This window comes from Urocitellus parryii, chromosome 12 (assembly GCF_045843805.1).
Source record: "Urocitellus parryii isolate mUroPar1 chromosome 12, mUroPar1.hap1, whole genome shotgun sequence".
Lineage (NCBI taxonomy): Eukaryota > Metazoa > Chordata > Mammalia > Rodentia > Sciuridae > Urocitellus > Urocitellus parryii.
Genome location: NC_135542.1, coordinates 103,119,496 through 103,138,685, shown reverse-complemented (window position 1 = coordinate 103,138,685; position 19,190 = coordinate 103,119,496). Strand labels below are relative to the sequence as shown.

Sequence of the window (19,190 nt, the reverse complement as noted above, 5' to 3'; positions counted from 1 at the left end):
TTTAGGGCCTCACTTTTGTTGAGACTGGCTTTGAACTTGTGATCCTCCTGCTCAGCCTCCTGAGCTGTTGGAATTACAGGCATGCGCCTCCATGCCTGACCTAGAAATATGATTACTTTATAATATTACTAGTGAAAGGAAGAGAGAGAGAAGAGAGACCGTATCCTTTAGTGTCCTGGGATTAGATGTCTCCATGGGTACACCTGTGCCATCTTTCCAAATCTGGGCCTGGCCCTGAGCCTTTGAATAAAAGGAGAATCATGCCTGTGGACAGAGGATTAAACATCACTAGCAATATGTAGTACAGGTTATAATAAACGAATTTTTTTGACTGGTCTTTGCTGTTTGGTGTCCTTCTGTTTCTTGGGTGCAGCAGTGTGGGGTGGGCCTCTTGTTTTCTTAGGTGCTATGTATATATAGGTTTGTCTAAAAGTCATCTTGCCACCTCCTTACCAAACCATGTATAGGAGCAATCTGGACATCCACACAGAGGGAGAGCATTTTCCTAAGTGGCATAAAGGTGGCAAATTGGCTGCCAGTGTTCCTGCCTGATTGTAACAGAAATAAAGCTGTCTTTATTTAAAACACACACCCTGGCTTCTTTTTCAGACATTTTCTGGGTGGATCAAAAGACAGGCCAGCTAGACAATCTGAGATCCCCAGAGATCTCAGAGATTCTAAGGCATTGTCATGGTTCAGTGCACAGCATGGGTGGGGTGGAGTGTAAGAGATCCTGGTTGTCACTGTAAACTCTGTCTGTTAGGCTGCCTCTGTGGCAGAAAGTGTGTGCCAGGCACAAGCAGGGACACCATCCTGGAATGCTTTGGTTAGGGCTTCTATGTAGATGTTTTGCTCTGCTGCCACCTCAATTATTCCTGATATGGGCCTGGGACACCATTCTGGCCAAGAAAGCTTTCAAAATAATGAGGAGTGTACCTCCAAATTTTCTCCTAACTTTGAAAATTATTTTGATCCTAAAACAAATTTCTTTAAGCATGTATGCCTTTTTATTGTTATTTTAAGATACAGGCAACTAAGAGGTATTCATCTTAGAGTATTTCATAGAATAAGCCATGAATATGGCTGTCTTTTTATGATTTGTTAATCAGAAAAAGGAGTAGATCAATTAGATCTAAGTTGGGTGAATACTGATTCAATTACCTGGGAGCAATTTCTACTAATAACGACCATGATATTTTAAGGAAATTTTCATAAGTCACTCACCCCAACTATTCTGATTGGTTAGAGAATACTTTCTTGACAAAAGCAATCAGGAGCAGGTCTTTGATCTCATGGCACATATAAAAAATAATATTTATAAAGCATGTTGGATGGAGAGATGCTTAGAGGCAGAGGTTCCCTTCCCCCATCAATGTCTCTGCATATATAAGTCAGGCAGTTCAGATCAACAGTGGCAGTTAAAATAGAATATTTTAAAACAAAACAAAAACAATGCCTGGAACTACTCCAGAGATTCTGATGCAATCAGAGCCTGCATCCTAGAGTGGGATCTGGGATGTTTAAGTAGCTCACTTGGTGATTCTAACTGCAGCCAAGATTGAGAATTACTCATATTTTGGAGCAGTTGTTCTAAAACTTTAGTGGGCTAAGAATTACCTATGGGGTTTATTAAAGTATAGACTTCTGGGTTTCAGCATGGAGAACCTGATTCAATAGGTCTGGGTGGGGCCTGGGAATTTACATTTCTAGCAAGTTCCTTGGTGATGATGTTGCTCCTTGTCTGGGGACTGCACACTGAGAATTACTGCACTAGAGTAAACTGCTTCCATAACACATTCCTGTTGGTTAGCTAATGTGGCTATATCTAGAGAATGTATAACATTATCATAAAAATTCTGCTAGGAGGCAACTGAGTAGATGATGTAGACAAATTTAGTTTATAATACTAGTAATTTATTATTGGAGTTCTATATGGCCACATTACATTTGCCATTTCATTTATACTGAATTCAACTCTGAGTTGGTGTCATTGGCCCTATTTTACAGATGAGGATGCTGAAGTGCAGACATGTTAGCAATGGCTACAGCACACACAGCTGGTGGTGGGCAGCATCAGAATTCAAACTCAGGTTTGTTTGATTGTGAAATTCTTGTTTTTAATTGTTTTGCTATATTATCTCTGCAAGATAGAAAAAAATCACTATGTATATATCTAAGAAATAAAATAGTATTGCTTAGGAAAGTTACTCTAAATAAGACTAAATTAGCTAGTTCCCATCTATTTACTACCAATGGGGGAGCTTGTCTTGGGGATATAATTACTACTCTGCCCCTCCTGCTCCTGAAAATGGGAGGTGATACGAGGTTAGGACAAGGGAGATTGACTAAATTCTTAAATACAGTGAGATAGAAGTTTCTTTGCCCAAGACCAGGTGACAGTACCTCTAGGTCCATGGGCAGTTCGTGTCCAAACTGTATCGTCTTGGCAGCTTCTATTACTGCAGCCTGATCTCGGTAGGAAGGAATAATATTGTACTTGAAACTCAGCTCATCTATAGGCAAATTGTATTTCCGAGCATGGTTTTGAAGAGTTCCTGTAAATATGAAAACCAGAAGACTAGGTCCTCCAGATAACACTGCTACTCCACATACACTGTACCCCTGCACCCCAACCAGGCTGCTCTAGTATTAGAGAGCTTTCTCTCCATAGAAAAAGCAATTTTTTTTAAAAGAGAGAGAGAGAGAGAGAGAGAGAGAGAGAGAGAGAGAGAGAGAGAATTTCTTTAATATTTATTTTTTAGTTCTTGGCGGACACAACATCTTTGTTGGTATGTGGTGCTGAGGATCGAACCCGGGCCACACGCATGCCAGGCGAGCGCGCTACCGCTTGAGCCACATCCCCAGCCTGAAAAAGCAATTATTAATACTCAACTAGAAATTAGTTCATCCATGAACTGGGGTCATGCTGGGTGGTAAGAATCCAAAAGATGTACAAGTCCTGGCCATGGTTGGGAAGAAAGGAAAGAAGACCAACTCTGAAATGAATGGCCCTGCCATGAAACAAACTGGTGAGAAAAATTTATGGCCAAATATCCCTAACTTTCTATTTTTTCCATATTTTTATTGTTGCATTACAGATGGACATAAATGTGGAATCTGCTGTTACAAATGTGTATAAGCACACAATATAACAATATAATTTGGCTAATATCATTCCCCAGTATTTCCCTTTTCCCTCTTCTCCTCCCTTCCTGGTTCCTTTTCTCGGTCAAACTGATTTCTCTTTGATTTTCATGAGATCCCCCCTCACCTCTCTTTTCTTTATTCCACTCTGATTCCACATATGAGAGAGAATATATGACCCTTGATCTTCTGAATTTGGCTTATTTTTAAACATAATGTTCTCAAGTTTCATCTATTTTTCTGCAAATGGCATAATTTCATTTTTCTTTATGGCTGAAAAAAAACTCCATTGTATATATACCACATTTCTTTACCCATTCATCTGTTGATGGACCCTTAGGCTGGATATTGTGAGTTGTGCTGCTATAAACATGGATATGCCTATGTCACTATGATGACTTTAATTATTTAGGATAAATACCAAGAAGTGGTATAGCTGCATCATGTAGTGGTTCCATTCCTGGTCTTTTGAGGAACCTCTATACTGATTTCCACAGTGGTTGTACTAATTTACAATCCTACCAACAGTGTAAAACTGTTCTTTTTTTTATCTACATCCTCTCTTGCATTTATTATTGTCTGTCTTCTCCTTCTCCTTCTCTCTCTCATTCTTCTTTTTTTGGTACCAGGGATTTAACTCAGGGACGCTTAACCACTGAGCAACATCACTAGCCCTTTTTAATATTTAATTTAGAGACAGGGTTTCTCTAAGTTGCTTAGGGCCTCGCTAAGTTGCAAAGGCTGGCTTTGAACTCATAATCCTCCTGCCTCAGCCTCCAGAGCAGCTGTGATTATAGGTGTGTGACACCATGCCCGACTATTGTTTGTATTCTTGATGACTGCCATTCTGACTGGTACAAGATGAAATCAGTGTAATTTTAATTTGCAACTACCTAAAGCTAATGATGTGGAACATTTTTTCATATATTTGTCAGTCATTTGTATTTCTCCTTTTGAGAAGTGTCATATGCACATTTATTAATTGGGTTATTTGGTTTTCTTTTTTCTGTGTGTGTTAAGGTTTTTTTGAGATGTATATATTCTGGATATTAAACCTCTGTCAGAAGAGTAGCTAGCAAATACTTTCTCCCATTTTGGAGGTTCTCTCTTCATATTTTTAATTGTTTCCTTTGTTGTGCAGAAGATTTTCAACTTGATGCAATTCCATTTATCAACTCTAGGCATTATTTCTTGAGCTTTAGGGGTTCTATTGAAAAGTCATTGTCTGTGCCTATATGTTGGAGTGTTGATCCTATGTTTTCTAGGATTTTCATAGTTTCTAGTATAATTCCTAGATCTTTAATACATTTGGAATTGTGTTTTGTTCAGGATGAGAGATAAGTGTCTAGTTTCATTCTTCTACAGATGGATAACCAGTTTTCCCAGTACTGTTGATTAAAAATCTGTCTTTTCTCCAATATATGTTTTTGGCACCTTTGTCAAGGATCAGATGACTGTAGATGTGTAGGTTTGTCTCTGTGTCTTCTGCTCTGTACCATTGCTATGTGTCTGTTTTTATGTCAGTACCATTCAGGTTTTGTTACTATAGGTCTGTAGTGTAATTTAAGTCAGGTATTGTGATGCTTCCAACCTTGCTTTTTTTTTTCTTAGAACTTCTTTGGCTATTCTGGGTCTTTTATTCTTCCAAATGAATTTTAGGACTGTTTTTTAGTAGTTCTATTAATGATATCATGGATATTTTGATAGGGATTGCACTGAATCTGTAAATTGCTTTTGGTAAACATGGCCATTTTAACAATATTAATTCTCCCTATCCATGAACAATGAAGGTCTTTCCATCTTCCTGTGTCTTCTTCAATTTCATTTTTCAATGTTCTGTAGTTTTCATTGTGGAGGTCTTTGACCTCCTTAAATACCCTTAACTTTAGAATTTTACCCAGCTTGTTTTATATGGATTGTTTATTAGGGATTAAGAATGAGATAAGTTAAGGGCTGGGCTAATTAGAATCAAGTTGCTCCAAATCCCATCCTCTTTGGAGCTCTCTAGCCATATTCCCCAAAGGACAATGGAGGAACATCAAGAGCATTTAAAAAAAAATTTTTTTTTAAATATGGACACAATACCTTTATTTATTTTATTTATTTTTATGTGGTGCCGAGGATAGAACCCAGTGCCTCACATGTGCGAGGCAAGCACTGTACCGCTGAGCTATTACTCCCGCCCCCATCAAGAGCATTTTTAGAGCAAAGGAGACTGCTCAGAGCTGGGGCCTGAACAAGTAGAAAGCAGTTGATGCCCTTGAGTGTGGGTCAAATGGAGAACTGAATCACACACAGTCTGTTCATGGATTCAGGAGTGCCCACTCTTAGGTAATCTGAGGGGGCAGGAATTAGGTTACTAGTTAATATCTGGTGTTTCCACCATCCTCAAACCCCCATGAATAATCAAGGAAGCTCCATTTTCAGGCCATTAGCAGACATGCATTTCCCCAGCTCCTAGAAACCCGGTGTATAAAACAAAACAAAATGAAAATCTTTTTCTGTGAGATTTTCCTTGGGAAAGCTCCAGTACCTGTTAGAAATCCTTGAGGAAAGAAGAAACCAGAGATCCAGAAGGATTTGGGCTGTCCTCTTCTGAGCCACAACTGACGGAGAAACATATGGTTAGGCACTTTATTTCTGAGTTTGTCATCTAAATAAAGACATATTTGAAAGGGCCTCTTAGGAGTTAGTTGTTATCTCCATTTGACTGCCTGCCCTGTTGTACTCCCTTATCCACCAGTCCTATTGCAAACCCAGAACCTGGTTAGTTCAGGGATGGATGAGAGGGAGATGGCAACAAAGTCACATCTGACTTTTTGGACCCATGTTGGATTTGCTCTGTACCTTACAGTGGGGTCCCATGCACAGCTAAGACCCCAAGAATGGACTGGGATTAAAACTGAACATGAGGTTTTAAGAACCTAGAGAAAATGATACAATCAGTACAAAACTTTCAAAGTCATGCCATTCTAGTAGTTTCTATTTCTCTGGGCTTAGATGATATCTCAATAGTTGTCAGCCAGAGATTCCCAGGGATCTTAGGGCTGGCCACATGAGATTTATCAAATTACAAAGAAGAGAATTTTCTTACATCCATAAATGCAATCCTCAGAATAAGGTCTTTGACCCATGATCCTAGTGGCTTCAGGGATGGATATGCTGTGTTGGACCACAGAGAAGGAACCTGATTGTTAAGGAAACTGTTGTACACCTTTTCCATTTCTTCAGACATCACCACTAATCCAGCAATGGCTTTGTTGAGTGTATCTAGGGAAGTCTAAAAGTACAGAAAGATTGGTGTCCTGTTACAGATATAATTATCAAGTGTAGATGACATTCATGACACAAAGGGCCTACTGGCTGTTTTCCATCCTTTTTGCACACTGTCTTCTGGGTCAGGCTGCAATATTTCATACATTATTTTGGGGTACTGGGGTTTGAACCTGAGGGTGTTTTACAGTGCATGAACTACATCCCCAGTCCTTGTCATTTTTATTTGGAAATAAGGTCTCACAAAGTTGCTGAGTTATTGAGGCTGGCCTCAAACTTGCTATCTCCTGCCTAAGCCTCCCAAATTTCTGGTACCAAAAGAGTGTGCCACCTGCACAACTATTTCATACATTTTTATATATTATAACATGTGACTTGGGGATAGGAGAAATTTTAGGTAGTTAATAGCAAATTCCAGTGGAAAGAAGGGAAATAGGAGAGTATTTTCCTGAGGCTGAGAAATAAATAGAATAGACTTATTAGGGGGTGCCCAAATCCCCAAGATTTATAGAAGCTGATATCAGAGGGTCTCTTTGTGCTGCAATCACTTCCTTAAAACATTTCTTTTACCCTTTCTTCCTCAACAAAAGGCAGAAGCAGGCAGTGGTCCTGGGAGATGCTGGGCTGGCGGCAGCCACAGGGAATACAGGGTGACATTTGCTACCTGGCTAATGACAAAGGCAGAGTACATAGATTGGTGATGGCCCTTCTGGGTTTCAGGCTTGTGAAAACTGCCATATCTTGAGAAAATATAATAGTTAGACTTTAGAGGCAAAATTTATGTTGATTAAACAAAAAATAAGGCCTAAGGATCAAATGCACATGGTCGTAGAGACAGGTCATGTGTGGATGAAACAAGGCTCAGTATCTTTTCATTCCTTCTTAGGTTAAGTTTGGTCCCCTCCTCTTGGCACCTCTTTACACAAGAGGCAATGGGAGGAAAAGAAAGGTCGGGGGTCTTCCAATTAATTTGTCTTAGGATCTGAAGAACCATCTGCAACAGAGTGCAGGAAGGAAGGAGACCAAGACAATTCTCTAGCTTAGAGTAGAAGTGGAAGGTAGCAAAGAGAAACATGAAATGAGAAAAATAGAGGGAAAAGACTCTTGGACCTTCAAGGCCTGCTTAAGGCAGACAGAGGCCATGGGGCAACGATATTGCCCAAAGGAAGCAGCTAATACATATATGTTTTAAATAGGAAAAAGCATAGCATATTTTAAATGCTTCCCTTTCCCTACAGCTAGAAGCCTCAATAGCAGGGGTGAGGGGGTCCTTGCCCCCAGGACCTGACCCATCTCACAGTTCTGAAGTTGTCTAGAGGAAAGTAAGCTCTCCAGGATGGCAGCCCTCAAGGCCTCCAAGTGCTGCCTCCTTTCCTTGGCTTTTCTGATTTCCAGCACAGTGCTGCCTTGCTGCTCCCAAAGCAAGGTGAAGGGGACAAAGCCAGGGCAAGGCAGGACTGGACAGAGTTCAGGAGGCAGAAGGTGTCCCGTACAGGGTCAACTTGCAGGGGTGGGAGTAACCGAATTTGATCTGAGGCTAGAAATCACATTAATTCACTATACATTCTAATATTTATGGATGATTTAGTATGTCAGTTACTAAGGAAGTAAAATTGACCAATACACCAGTTCCCTGTTTTAAGAAGTTTTTGTTGGAGCAGTGATATTCCTAGGGTAATATACAAAAAAAAAAAAAAAAGTATTGTTAAGTACAATGGTAGAGACAGCTGAAATTTTGGAGCCCTGAAAAAGGGCTTATAGATCATCTGGTGGTACAGGGAAGTGTTGGTGTTCCAGGAACACATTATGGAGAAGTAACATCTTTGACATCTTCAATTAGGTGAAGTATCATAATCTGGAAAAGGCAGAAGATGAGCAGCACCCATCTCCTTTTCTTCCTTAGACAGCAGCACCCCATTAGTTTTGGCTAGGCACATGACAAGCCTCCTGGAAACTATATTTCTCAGCCACTCTTGTGGTTGGGGTGTAGCCATATTACCAAGTTTTGGCTAATGGACTACAAGAAGAAATGACATATATAACTTTTAGATCACCATTTTCTAAGGAAACTGCTTTTCCTTGGCTCTCCCTTTCTTCTTTCTCACAGGCTGGTGAAAGATATTAGTGGAGCAGGCATCTAGTCCCTAAGATGGAAGTTACCTGTTGAGGCTGCAAGAGCCAACCTGCTTATCCGTGGAAGAACTCACAAAGCAGAATGAGTTACCTGCCCTAGATAGGGCTTTCTCTGGAGTGTGAAGGGATAATAAAGTGAATTTCCACCTTGTTTTGTACTGTATTGACAGTTTTATCACAGTAACATAACATGTACCTTTATTCATTCAATAGAAAAGGTGTTAAACACTGACTAGTCACCTGACTGACATTGGAATGTACATGTTGAGGAGCCATGGTCCTAAGGTGAGAACTTCACACATTCATCTGATCCAGTTCCCACTTAACAAGTCAAGCCACGCAGCAACAAATGGAGACATTTTTCTCAATAGGGGACAGAAATGGTCTTTGACTTTAAAAAAAATCTAACTCAGTTCTCCCCGACTTATCCCCAAGTCCTGCCCATTGGCCAGGTGTTAGGTTCCCTGCTGAATAGTAATACTATCTGGTTAAGGGTCCACACTTGAATTATAATAGTATTTTCTCTTTTCTCATCAAAGATACACACAGAGAAATTAGGAAGTCCTTTGGCCATCAATAAAATGAGAGGCAATCTTAAGAGAGATGGTGGGTTGGGGGAGGGAATGAATCTGTGAATACAAGGCAAATGATCTAACAATTTGCAAATTTTAGTTGTACTGAAATCATCTGGGGAGTTTACTTAAAACTCATGGGGTTGGGGTGTGGCTCAGTGGTAGAGCACTTACCTAGAATGTGGGAGGCCCTGGGTTCAATTCCTACATTACTGAAAACAAAGAAAAGCTTCACATTCCCAGGCCCTACACTTGAAGAAATTCTGATTAAGCAGGTCTGAAATATGCTCTAGGAATATATTTTTTCTTTTCTTTCTTCTCTCTCTTTTTGAAATAAGATCTTGCTATGTTGCTCAGGCTGGTTCCTTGTGTCTGCTGCTGTGCTCATTTTCAGGAATCCACATTTTGAACACACACCACAGAGGATTCTAGTGCAGGCAATCTGTAGCCCACACTTTGAGAAATTTTGGTTTTCACTGTCTTGCATAAAAATTATATTATTAAATGCAAAGTGGACAGTGAAAACAAGTACTGATTCACTTTCAATTGAGAACATAAGCCCCTGATCAATTTCTAGTTTGTCAGTGGAATTCTAAGGATAATAGAGAGACTAAGAATTTGTAACGTTACATACCACTCAGTCACTATTAGAAAAAGGGAATACAGACTTTTTAGAGGAGAATAAATTCAATAGACAAGCTGGATCTGAAGAGTTATTAGCACATCCAAATGGAAATGGTGAAGTGATGGGAATTGAAAACACTAAGGACACTTATATCACTTATATTATATAGTTCCCTACAAGGTTTTGATACCCAGTAGCAATGATGTAGATGAGCTCTCATACATGTATTAACTTTAGTAGATTGTTAAACCGGTCCACTTCCTGGCAAAGAACGGTGGTTAAGGAGTTCAGGCGTCCTTGATGATCTTTAACGAAAAGGCTCTCAGAAGCACCCTCCATTTCCAGTGTTTCTGAAACATATACAGCTGACTCCTCAGATCAGTCATCATTGATTTCTGTTCTCATTACATTCTAGTATCCTGTGCTTATCTTAACATTTTTTTCTAAAGTCAACTTCTTTCATTATTTAAGAATAGACACACATGGCTTAAATGTGACAACATTTCTTTAATTTATAACTCTTTGGTGATTCACCCATTTACATAGAAGCAATCACAGAAATTCAAGCTTAAATTCATGTGTATCAGAGGAAAAGTGAGTGTGTGTGTGTGTGTGTGTGTGTGTGTGTGTGTGTGTATACACATAAAAAGCATTATACTAGCACATTTTATTTCTCACCATGGGTATTTTTATCTGTGCCAGTATGTGGTTTCTGACTCTGAGACAGGTGATAGGTCCTTGATTGCTTAAGTAAGATAAAGAGAGACTGTGCTGATGTAAGTAGGACATGAACAAAAGACAGTAAAGAAAAGACTACTCCTTTTCATTCTGGATGACTATGGAGATGAGGAGAAGGATTGAGAGACAAGAGAAAGAAGCAGAAGGCCAGCATGACTTAGTGGTTCCTGCTACCTTGAGTGAAGGGTTTGTCTGAAAGACTCTCCAGAGGTTGCTTGGCTAGAGGGCATGAGATTGTGTGCCTAGCTTTGGATAAGTGAGAGACAGGGCCCTAGAGACTTCAGTGGCAAATGCTTGCAGGTCGAAGCAGCTACATGATAGACAAGGGGCATTCCAGAGCTTAGAGGGGCCAGGGATCCATGTCTTCCCCTCTACCTTATGATTATGTAAGCCTTGTTCTTCCCTGCATATCTATACTGTATCCAGGAGAGGAGGGTTTGGTGGTGGGAGACTCAGAGATGTGAGAGACTCAACATTTATCCCAAGTTGCTAAACATTATTTAAAGGAATTAGTGGAATTATTAAATAGGCTCATGGTTCCATCAGGATTAAGAAAAAGTAGATCTTTTTTCCCCTTATAATTCACCAAATGGAGACTTAGATGAGGAACCACATGAACTATAAAAAAAGAAGAATTGCATTTTCCTTGCATATTTAAGGAAAGTGGGCTCCAAAATATGCACATCAAATTCCTTCTTAAGAACCCACAATTTGGCTGCTGGAGAAAAAAATAACCTAGTAGTATAGTTAGTCCCATCTCTTGGGTCCATAGAACTACAGTTACATGTGTCTGGTAGTCCCTGTCTGCCATTCCCTTCAGGGGAAATTCCAAACCCTCAGTTCTTTTGTTGAGCCAATTGCACCTCAGGCTCAGCAGATGAACTGCTTATTATTTTCATAGTAATAGTATAAGTTTCCTGAAACTTGGAGAGAAAAACCTCCTCAGTGTCAATGAGACTCTGTGAAACAAGTTCATGACTTCTGCAGTCATTCATTTGTCTACCCATCTCTTTTCCACAGCTTTCTATCTTAAATTTGATTAGAAATTGCTTCCCAAAATAACTGGCTCTACTTCAACATCAAACTCTCTACCCATGTAGATTTTTTTGTAGGACTGCTCCTTTTTGGGGTAGATAATTGGCTTGTTCTGAGGTCACATGGTTGCTTTTCTTCTGGGGGTCTTAAGTGTAATGTCAGGACTCAGTAACTGTTTTTTTCCTCCTCGGTTTTCTTTTTCCTATTATCTTTTCCAACTATGAGCAACTAAATTTTGGAGTATAAATTATGGCCACTCCAAGAAAAGTATGAGGGTGGATCTCTTGTGATCATTCAGGCAGGTTCCTTAACTCATCAGAAGTCAAGGTGAAAGTGACAGCCATTTCTCTTGAATGGGGAAAAATGAAAGGACTGTTCAATTGAACTTCGAATGATGATGGAAATGCTCTCCCTCTGTGCTGCCCACTTGAAATGTGAATAGTGCAACTGAGGAATTAAATTTTAAATTTATTTAATCTAAGTTTCAGTTTAAGTAGCCACATGTGGCTAGTGGGTACTGCCTTGGACAGGGCAGGTCTAGAGACGTTAGAATTTATGAAGCCAAGGAAAACTTGGGACAATGTCTGGTTAAAGTTACATGGGACTAGAATTGGCTCCTAATACTTTTGGCATCTGTATGTTTAAGAAATGTAGGTTTCTAGTTGGTAAGTGGAGAACTCCATGTCAGATAAGCTCTCTTGGCAAAGCAAAGTCTATGTAATAAGGAGGTCTGAACATCTGCCTACCACTCAATTATCTGAGTTAATTCCTATAATTCCCATTTTATACAGATGCAAGGAATTATTTATTACCTGGAACTCTGGTCCAGACAGAAGAAACAAGCTCTTGGACAATTTCATCATTGCTTTTTCCTTGTCCACCAGCAGATGATCTTGGCTGAACATCAAGTATGGTATTGATTAAAGTGTTGGTTTCTTTGTACTATAATGATGGTAAGAGAGAGAACACTGACGACTCAAATTTCCCAAAAAGTAATTTACAGCACATATAGCTTACCTTATAGAAATAAATATACATTTAAGTTTTAATTTAATTTAAGCTCTCTATAGTTTATTCATCTCATGTTACTTCATCTTCATGCTCATTGATTAGTAAGAAAGACAAGCTATCCTACTACATTCCTTACATCATTTCATTGACTTTTTCTAGTATATTGTTGATCAGCTGGATCTTGTCTACAACTTTAGCTTAGGCTCCCTAAGGCAAACTACCCTTCTTGGCAAAGTACTTCAATTCCTTCTTCATAAAAACAAACAAACATACAGCAACAAAACCCCACTAGCCTTCTGTGACAAATTGATCACACCATGAGACTGTGGACTGAATGAGTAGTGCCCAAGGCACCACTGATAAAAAAAATCTCCTGAGCTTGGAAAGCAAACCTCAGAAAACTTCTATTTTGGCTTTAACCCTGCTCCCAGAACCATCTTTTCCCTTTCCTTCTTCATTTATAGGAAAGTGGAAGTTCTCCAGCAGAATGACAGACCCAGCAGCTGGCCAGTACAGAGTCCCTCCATTTCTGGGCCCATATGGTTTTTCAAGAACAGAACAGCTTTGCTCAGCAGAAATTTGAATTCTATGGCAACTGGCTCTAAAGATTACTTGTCAGGAAAGATGGTGGAATGAGATGTACATTATTACCCTAGGTACATGTATGACTGCACATATGGTACAACATTATATCTTGTACAATCAGAGAAATGAAAAGTTGTGCTGTAATTGTGTACAATGAGTCAAAGTGCATTCTGCTGTCATATATACCTAGTTAAAATAAATAAATAAAGTTTTAAAAAGATTACTTGTCAGGAGGATAAGCAAAAGAAAAGATAGTAGAATGAATCTGACAAAGTTTTCCCGTGTACCTATATGAAAACAACACAGTGAATCCCACCCACCATGTATATCCATAAGAATGGGACTCTTAACAAGAATAAGATATAATCCATGCTTGTATAATATATCAAAATGGATTCTGCTGTCATATATAACTAAAAAAGAACCAATAAAAATTTATAAAATAAAAATGTTAAAAAAATTATTTTATTAAAACAAACAAAAGATTACTTGTCAGGCATGAGGATACCGTCAGGATGCCTTAGGTGTCTCATAAATACAGCTGACTTGTCTCCATTGTCCAAGTAGAACTGGATGTTTGAGACAGCAACCTTGATTCTCTGGTTGGCTGTTATCTGACTGTTATTCATAGGGACATTATAATTCATTCTCATAACAACTTATTTCCCCTTCACATTCACCTTGTTCAGAGTCAGCTATAAGAAAGTGACATTTTGGCAATATAATGCAAAATTGGGGCTCAGACAGCAGGAAAGACAGCTACCAACATATGTTCTGAATGTGTAGAACAATCTCCTTCCCTGACCATTCCCAGCCCTTTATTAGTTTCTGATAGGCATCTATGTAACTTGCTGGGTAGAAGAAATAATTTATAAATTTTGTGCCAAGACTTTATTGATTGCAACAGGCAGAATTACCTAACCTAATGTGAGTCTCAGATGAATGGTAGCAGAATATGCTGCTCTAAAATAAGCCACTTTGACCTAAGGATTGCCATAAACTAAAGGCCACTTGGGAAACAGCAGATGGAAGGACGTTCTTATCTCCCCTTTTCTTTCTGAAAACAAAACAGAAAATCTCCTTATATGAAAGGTATCCTCCCTGAACCAGGAGAAAAGAAACATTCTCATTGTCAAGAGCTTGTTGTATAAACAGACCTTGACCACACTAATCTTCTTTAGCCACCCAACATAATTAAGGTACTTTCCTATCATTAATTGCCTCTCTTTGTTCAACCTAACACATAGCCATATAGGTTTTACCAGTTCTTTGGGGCTTCCTTAATGAAATAAAAGCTTATATTAAATTGTAAGTTTTTCTCCTGTTAATCTATATTATATCAATTTAATTCTTAGACCCTAAGAGTGTAGAAATAAAATTTTGCCTCCCCTATACAGGCATGAATGGATCTAACAACACTCTCTCTTGCTCATGCTTTAACTGTTTCCTCTCTCAATGGCTCTCAGAATTCTTTCTTAATGAATATGGGCTTCTTGCATGTGGTTGACAGGAAGAGATGAAGTATAAGGGACAAGATCACAGGTGGCTGAGAGATATAGCATCTAGCCAATGATTCTAGAGAAAAGAGAGCACCCTCCTGCCAACCTGTATCTGTGTATGTTATCTCAGGAAAAGACTGTCATTCACCTAGCTTGGTTGTATATGTACACCTTGGATGAGCTAGAGTGGCTAAGGGATGGGACACTGACTGCCTTTGTCCAGGCCTGTGTCACATATCCACCTCTGTTCAGGTAGAGAGTGGTTGGAAGTCTTATCAGAAGTTTGTGCAATGGGGAAGGGGCAGTTGCTCCAAAGAAAGAGGTCAGGGTGGGTCATGTATTAATCCAGAAAAATGGAGGAAGGGAGGCTGCGCATAGAAAAACACCTCTGGGAGCCTACTATATACCTTCTCTCTCAGTCATTCTGAAACCAATGGAAAACACAAAAATCTACATTTCTGGTACACTCTTCCAAGAGTTTTACCCCTACCAACAGTGCTATCTTTCTGCTGTTAGCATAACCATATCCACACTCACTTTTTCCTTCTTATACCCTCCCTTTTTAACCTCACGCTTCCTTTCCCCTTCTACAGCAAACAACCAGAAGGGGGAAATATATTGACAGAAGTTTTGCTACCAGTTTTTTTTTCTCCTGAAAATAAGATAAGGAAAAACATGATGCATTATTCTAACTCCTTGCTGAAAGGCAAAGCAATTTCACTGGTAGAGGACATAAAATCAGGTGTCAAAACAATGACCCTTCTGTGCTGTCTCTGGAGGTTCCACTGTTGTTCTGTGTGGATTCCTTGATGTCTAGGCAGACTTCACCTTCTAACATTTCCAGCAGCAAAATTTATGTCAAAAGATGATCTCCTTAGCCTTGTGAGGCTAAATATTTAAGCTTTAGAGATGTCCAAAGCCCCACAGGGGCACACCCTTCTTTTCAAGGCTTTGGTTCACCATGGATATCTGTGCATGGTGGATGATGAACTTGAAAGAGTAGGTAGTGTCCAGGTCATGAGAGATCCTCAAGTGCCATGCCTAGGAGTTTTGACTACTTGTAGGTAATGATGTAGCATCAGAAAGTCTTGCCCAGAGGAGTATAATAATCCAGTTTGTTCTTTGGACTTACCGCTATGAGCATTTGCAACTATACTATTATGTTCTAATCATGTACAAATTACGATATATAATTTCATGTGAAGAAGAGTTTGAATTTTAAATATATTTCTGGACTTTTATCATTTAATCATGTAGAGATTCAAGCCTTTGTATAATGTGATAAAAGCACCCAGTATGGAGGGAGAAGGACAGCAGAGAAAGGACTATATTATTATCTGAATCCCCATGTTCTGGTGACTGTGAGTAGGTAGGTTATTGTTATGTGTCCCCCAAAAAGTTCACATGTGAGACAACACAAAAATTTTCAGAAGTAAAATGATTAGATTATTAGAAGTGTAACATGATCAGTGGATCCTCATAATTGGGTGGCCTCTATAGGCAGATAGAGTGTCGCTGAAGGAAGTAGGTTGCTGGGGTTGTGTCTTTAGGGTTTATATTTTGTCTTTGGTGAGTGGAGCTGTCTTTATGCTTCCTGGTTGTCATTGAGATGCATTCTTCTAACACACCCTTTCACACTGATGTACTTCCTCACCTCAGGCCCAGAACTATGGAGTTAGCCAACTATGAACTGAACTTCTGAAACTGTGAGCCAAAGTAAACTTTTGCTCTTCTTTGTTGTTATTGTTAGGTCTTTTGGTCACAGCAATGAAAAAGCTAACTAAAACAATTATGAACTAAACAGGAGGCCTGAGGATAGAGGAAATGGAGGGGGTTGGCTGGTGATAGGAAAAATATATAATCTTAGTATTCTGTAAAGGATCCAGAGAGAGCTGTCTAAATTGGAACTACTGTTGAATATAAGGTGAAAAAATTACTTACTTACTTACTTACTTAATGATATTTTATAAGTCACAAAGCTGGTGAGGTGACAATTGATGTTTTGAATTTATATATACAAAATAAATAAATGTTTTCAGTTAAAGGCCACATACCTGGTAAGCCAGGTTGGCATTTTCATGCATTCCAAAAATTTCTGGGTCATCTATTAAAGGCAGATTTTCAATGTAATCCTTAAATTCTTGTAAGTTATCAGCCAAGGGTGCAAAGTATATGCCTGTTATTAAAAACAGAAGGAAAACATGTCTTAAAAAAACTAACTCTGCATTGCTAACTTTGGTTCTTCACTGCCTCATTCAGATGATATCTTCTCTTGTGAAAAGGAGATTGTTTTTTCTAAATCTCCTTGCTTTCATTGATGTGTCTAGTTTTGTTACTATTTATTGACACCCTGAGCATCAATTTAGTGTCTTAACTTTTCAGGATGTCTCCTTTGGAATGTTTAAGTATTCTGAGAATCCAGGGACACAGTGCTGAAAGGTATGCCTCTTTAAGAGCTCCAAATTTATGCTTGTATTAGAAATACTTTCACATTCTGTTTGATAAACAATGATGATCTTCTCTAATTCCTCAAAGCAAATGCAAAACGTTGAAACGTGGTGTTACTCAAATTTTCCTAGTGATGACAACATAGAACTTGAATGTAATCAATGATTTACTTCTCAGTGGTAGAAGCTTTTATGAGCTTACTGTCCTAATCAGATTGCTCCCTCCAAGGGGATTAGGACAATTAATTTACCTGCTTTTTGACCCTTGATGAGCTATTACCAATTCATAGATCTGTTTTTTAAATTAAATTTTCCATATTGGAAATTTTCTTTAATTACATCCAAAATATTCTAAAATATAACTTTGAAAACATATTTAGACATAATAAAATCAATTTTAATACAGAAATAATTCAAAGTATTTACTGTAAAATATGTATATTTGTGCTTTTACTATCAAACTGGCTTTGAAGGTATCAAGTGTGGGAATGGACTGAGTTGTAAGGATTAGACACAGAGGTCCCCCTGGATGGAAAACTGAAAGATGCTGTCAATGGCTTCTTGAGAAAAAATTCAAATGTCATTCACCTGATTCAGAATATTGATAACTATCTTGTAATGTTTCTGGAGAAAAAAATCTTTTCAAGACAGTACGAAGGCATCTTTGATCCCATGTGTCTGTAACTCTACCGCCATATGTAATTTCACCTGAAAAGGAGTTTGCATTTTTAAATGTATTATTTTTTTAAATTGACAAACATAGCTTAATTATAATAGGTTTATTTGGTACTTAAAATGGAAAAAACACATCAAAATTTCCTCCCACTACCCCCTCAAAAAAGAATAAATCAGAAAAAAATCTAGTACATGTATATTATCCTAGTAATTTTGCTTTTTCCAAAAAAGCTAAAGTCACTGATCTCTATTTACATACTTTTTCCTTTTTCTTGTTTTGCTTCAAAAATATTCATTTTGAGTCATATCTCTTCCTTTACTGTAACATTCTAAAATATACACACTTTGTATGAAACAGTGCTTCCACTCAGGGTCCACAAATAAAATAGAACCAAACATTTGTAGCACGACATTTAAACTCTATACATACTTTACAAATTGTTGCTGACAAGCTTTGGAGGAAAGAGATCCATGATGACATAGAGAACTTGCCTCACATAAATTATGATAGGGGGAATTAAAACTTGTAACCGATGTGATTCTGCAATCTGTATTTGGGGTACAAATGGGAGTTCATAACCCACTTGATTCTAATGTATGAAATATGATATGTCAAGAGCTTTGTAATGTTGTGAACAACCAATAAAAAAACTTATTTTATACTCTCTCTGTCCACAGAGAAGCTACCTTCAGTATGCTTCATTGTCATCCCAAAATTATGAGTAGGAAGGAACCATACTGGAATGATATCTAATGCTGATATAATTCCTTGGAAAATTCCAGATTCATCGCTGTAAGTCACCATTCATCATTGAAGTGCTCCTGCAAGGTTTTCACCCATGATACTAATAGTGCTGCTGTGAGGATTTAATTTACTAATTCATGAGAAATGCTTACAATAGAGCCTGGCATGAATTAAGAGCAATGTGTTTTCTATACTATTGTTATTGGGGAAAACATCTTTTCAATTTTCTATGTGTAAATATTCTTCATGATATGCTTATCACAATCTTAAATTCACAGAGAGAATTTCAAGAGGCATCATTATCACCACTAAACACTGGGGGAGGACCCCATCTTCATAAAGGTCAAGTAGGGATGAATCAACAACTCTGTGGTCCACAGCTGGATGCCCTGGCCACATGGACATACTGACCAGTAATGTAAATCAGTGCATCCCAGGGAATCTTTCCATCTTGGCAGTAAAGGTTGAGGTTCAGTAGAGCACATTCTCTATCACTGTCATTAAATTCATAGCATATATTCCATCCAAGGGGCCCAAACTTCTTTCTCTCCTAGAATAGAAAATAAATAGTCTGAAATAAAATATGATAAAATTAATTATGTTTAAAATAGTGAAAAAGAAAAGGCGAATATTAAAACTGGGCATTCCTACACTGCAAAATCAATTAAAGTCATGCAGTTCAACTTTAACCAGGCTTTCACCAAAGAG

General features: G+C 38.4%; 1 protein-coding gene and 1 pseudogene across 1 annotated transcript in view; both read right to left on the bottom strand.

The window, feature by feature from the left end:
• Dnah6 (dynein axonemal heavy chain 6) overlaps positions 1 to 19,190 on the bottom strand; it is a 275,338-nt gene that overhangs the window by 6,209 nt on the left and 249,939 nt on the right. Inside the window, exons 67-74 of the mRNA XM_026413801.2 lie at positions 18,894 to 19,032; positions 17,651 to 17,770; positions 16,670 to 16,791; positions 12,333 to 12,462; positions 9,970 to 10,097; positions 6,239 to 6,424; positions 5,678 to 5,750; positions 2,404 to 2,555 (exon numbers count right to left, since the gene is read on the bottom strand). Of these exons, the coding sequence (XP_026269586.2) occupies positions 2,404 to 2,555; positions 5,678 to 5,750; positions 6,239 to 6,424; positions 9,970 to 10,097; positions 12,333 to 12,462; positions 16,670 to 16,791; positions 17,651 to 17,770; positions 18,894 to 19,032 (1,050 nt within the window). The remainder of the gene's footprint in view (positions 1 to 2,403; positions 2,556 to 5,677; positions 5,751 to 6,238; positions 6,425 to 9,969; positions 10,098 to 12,332; positions 12,463 to 16,669; positions 16,792 to 17,650; positions 17,771 to 18,893; positions 19,033 to 19,190) is intronic.
• LOC113200388 (phosphoglycerate kinase 1 pseudogene) lies at positions 12,664 to 15,759 on the bottom strand (annotated as a pseudogene).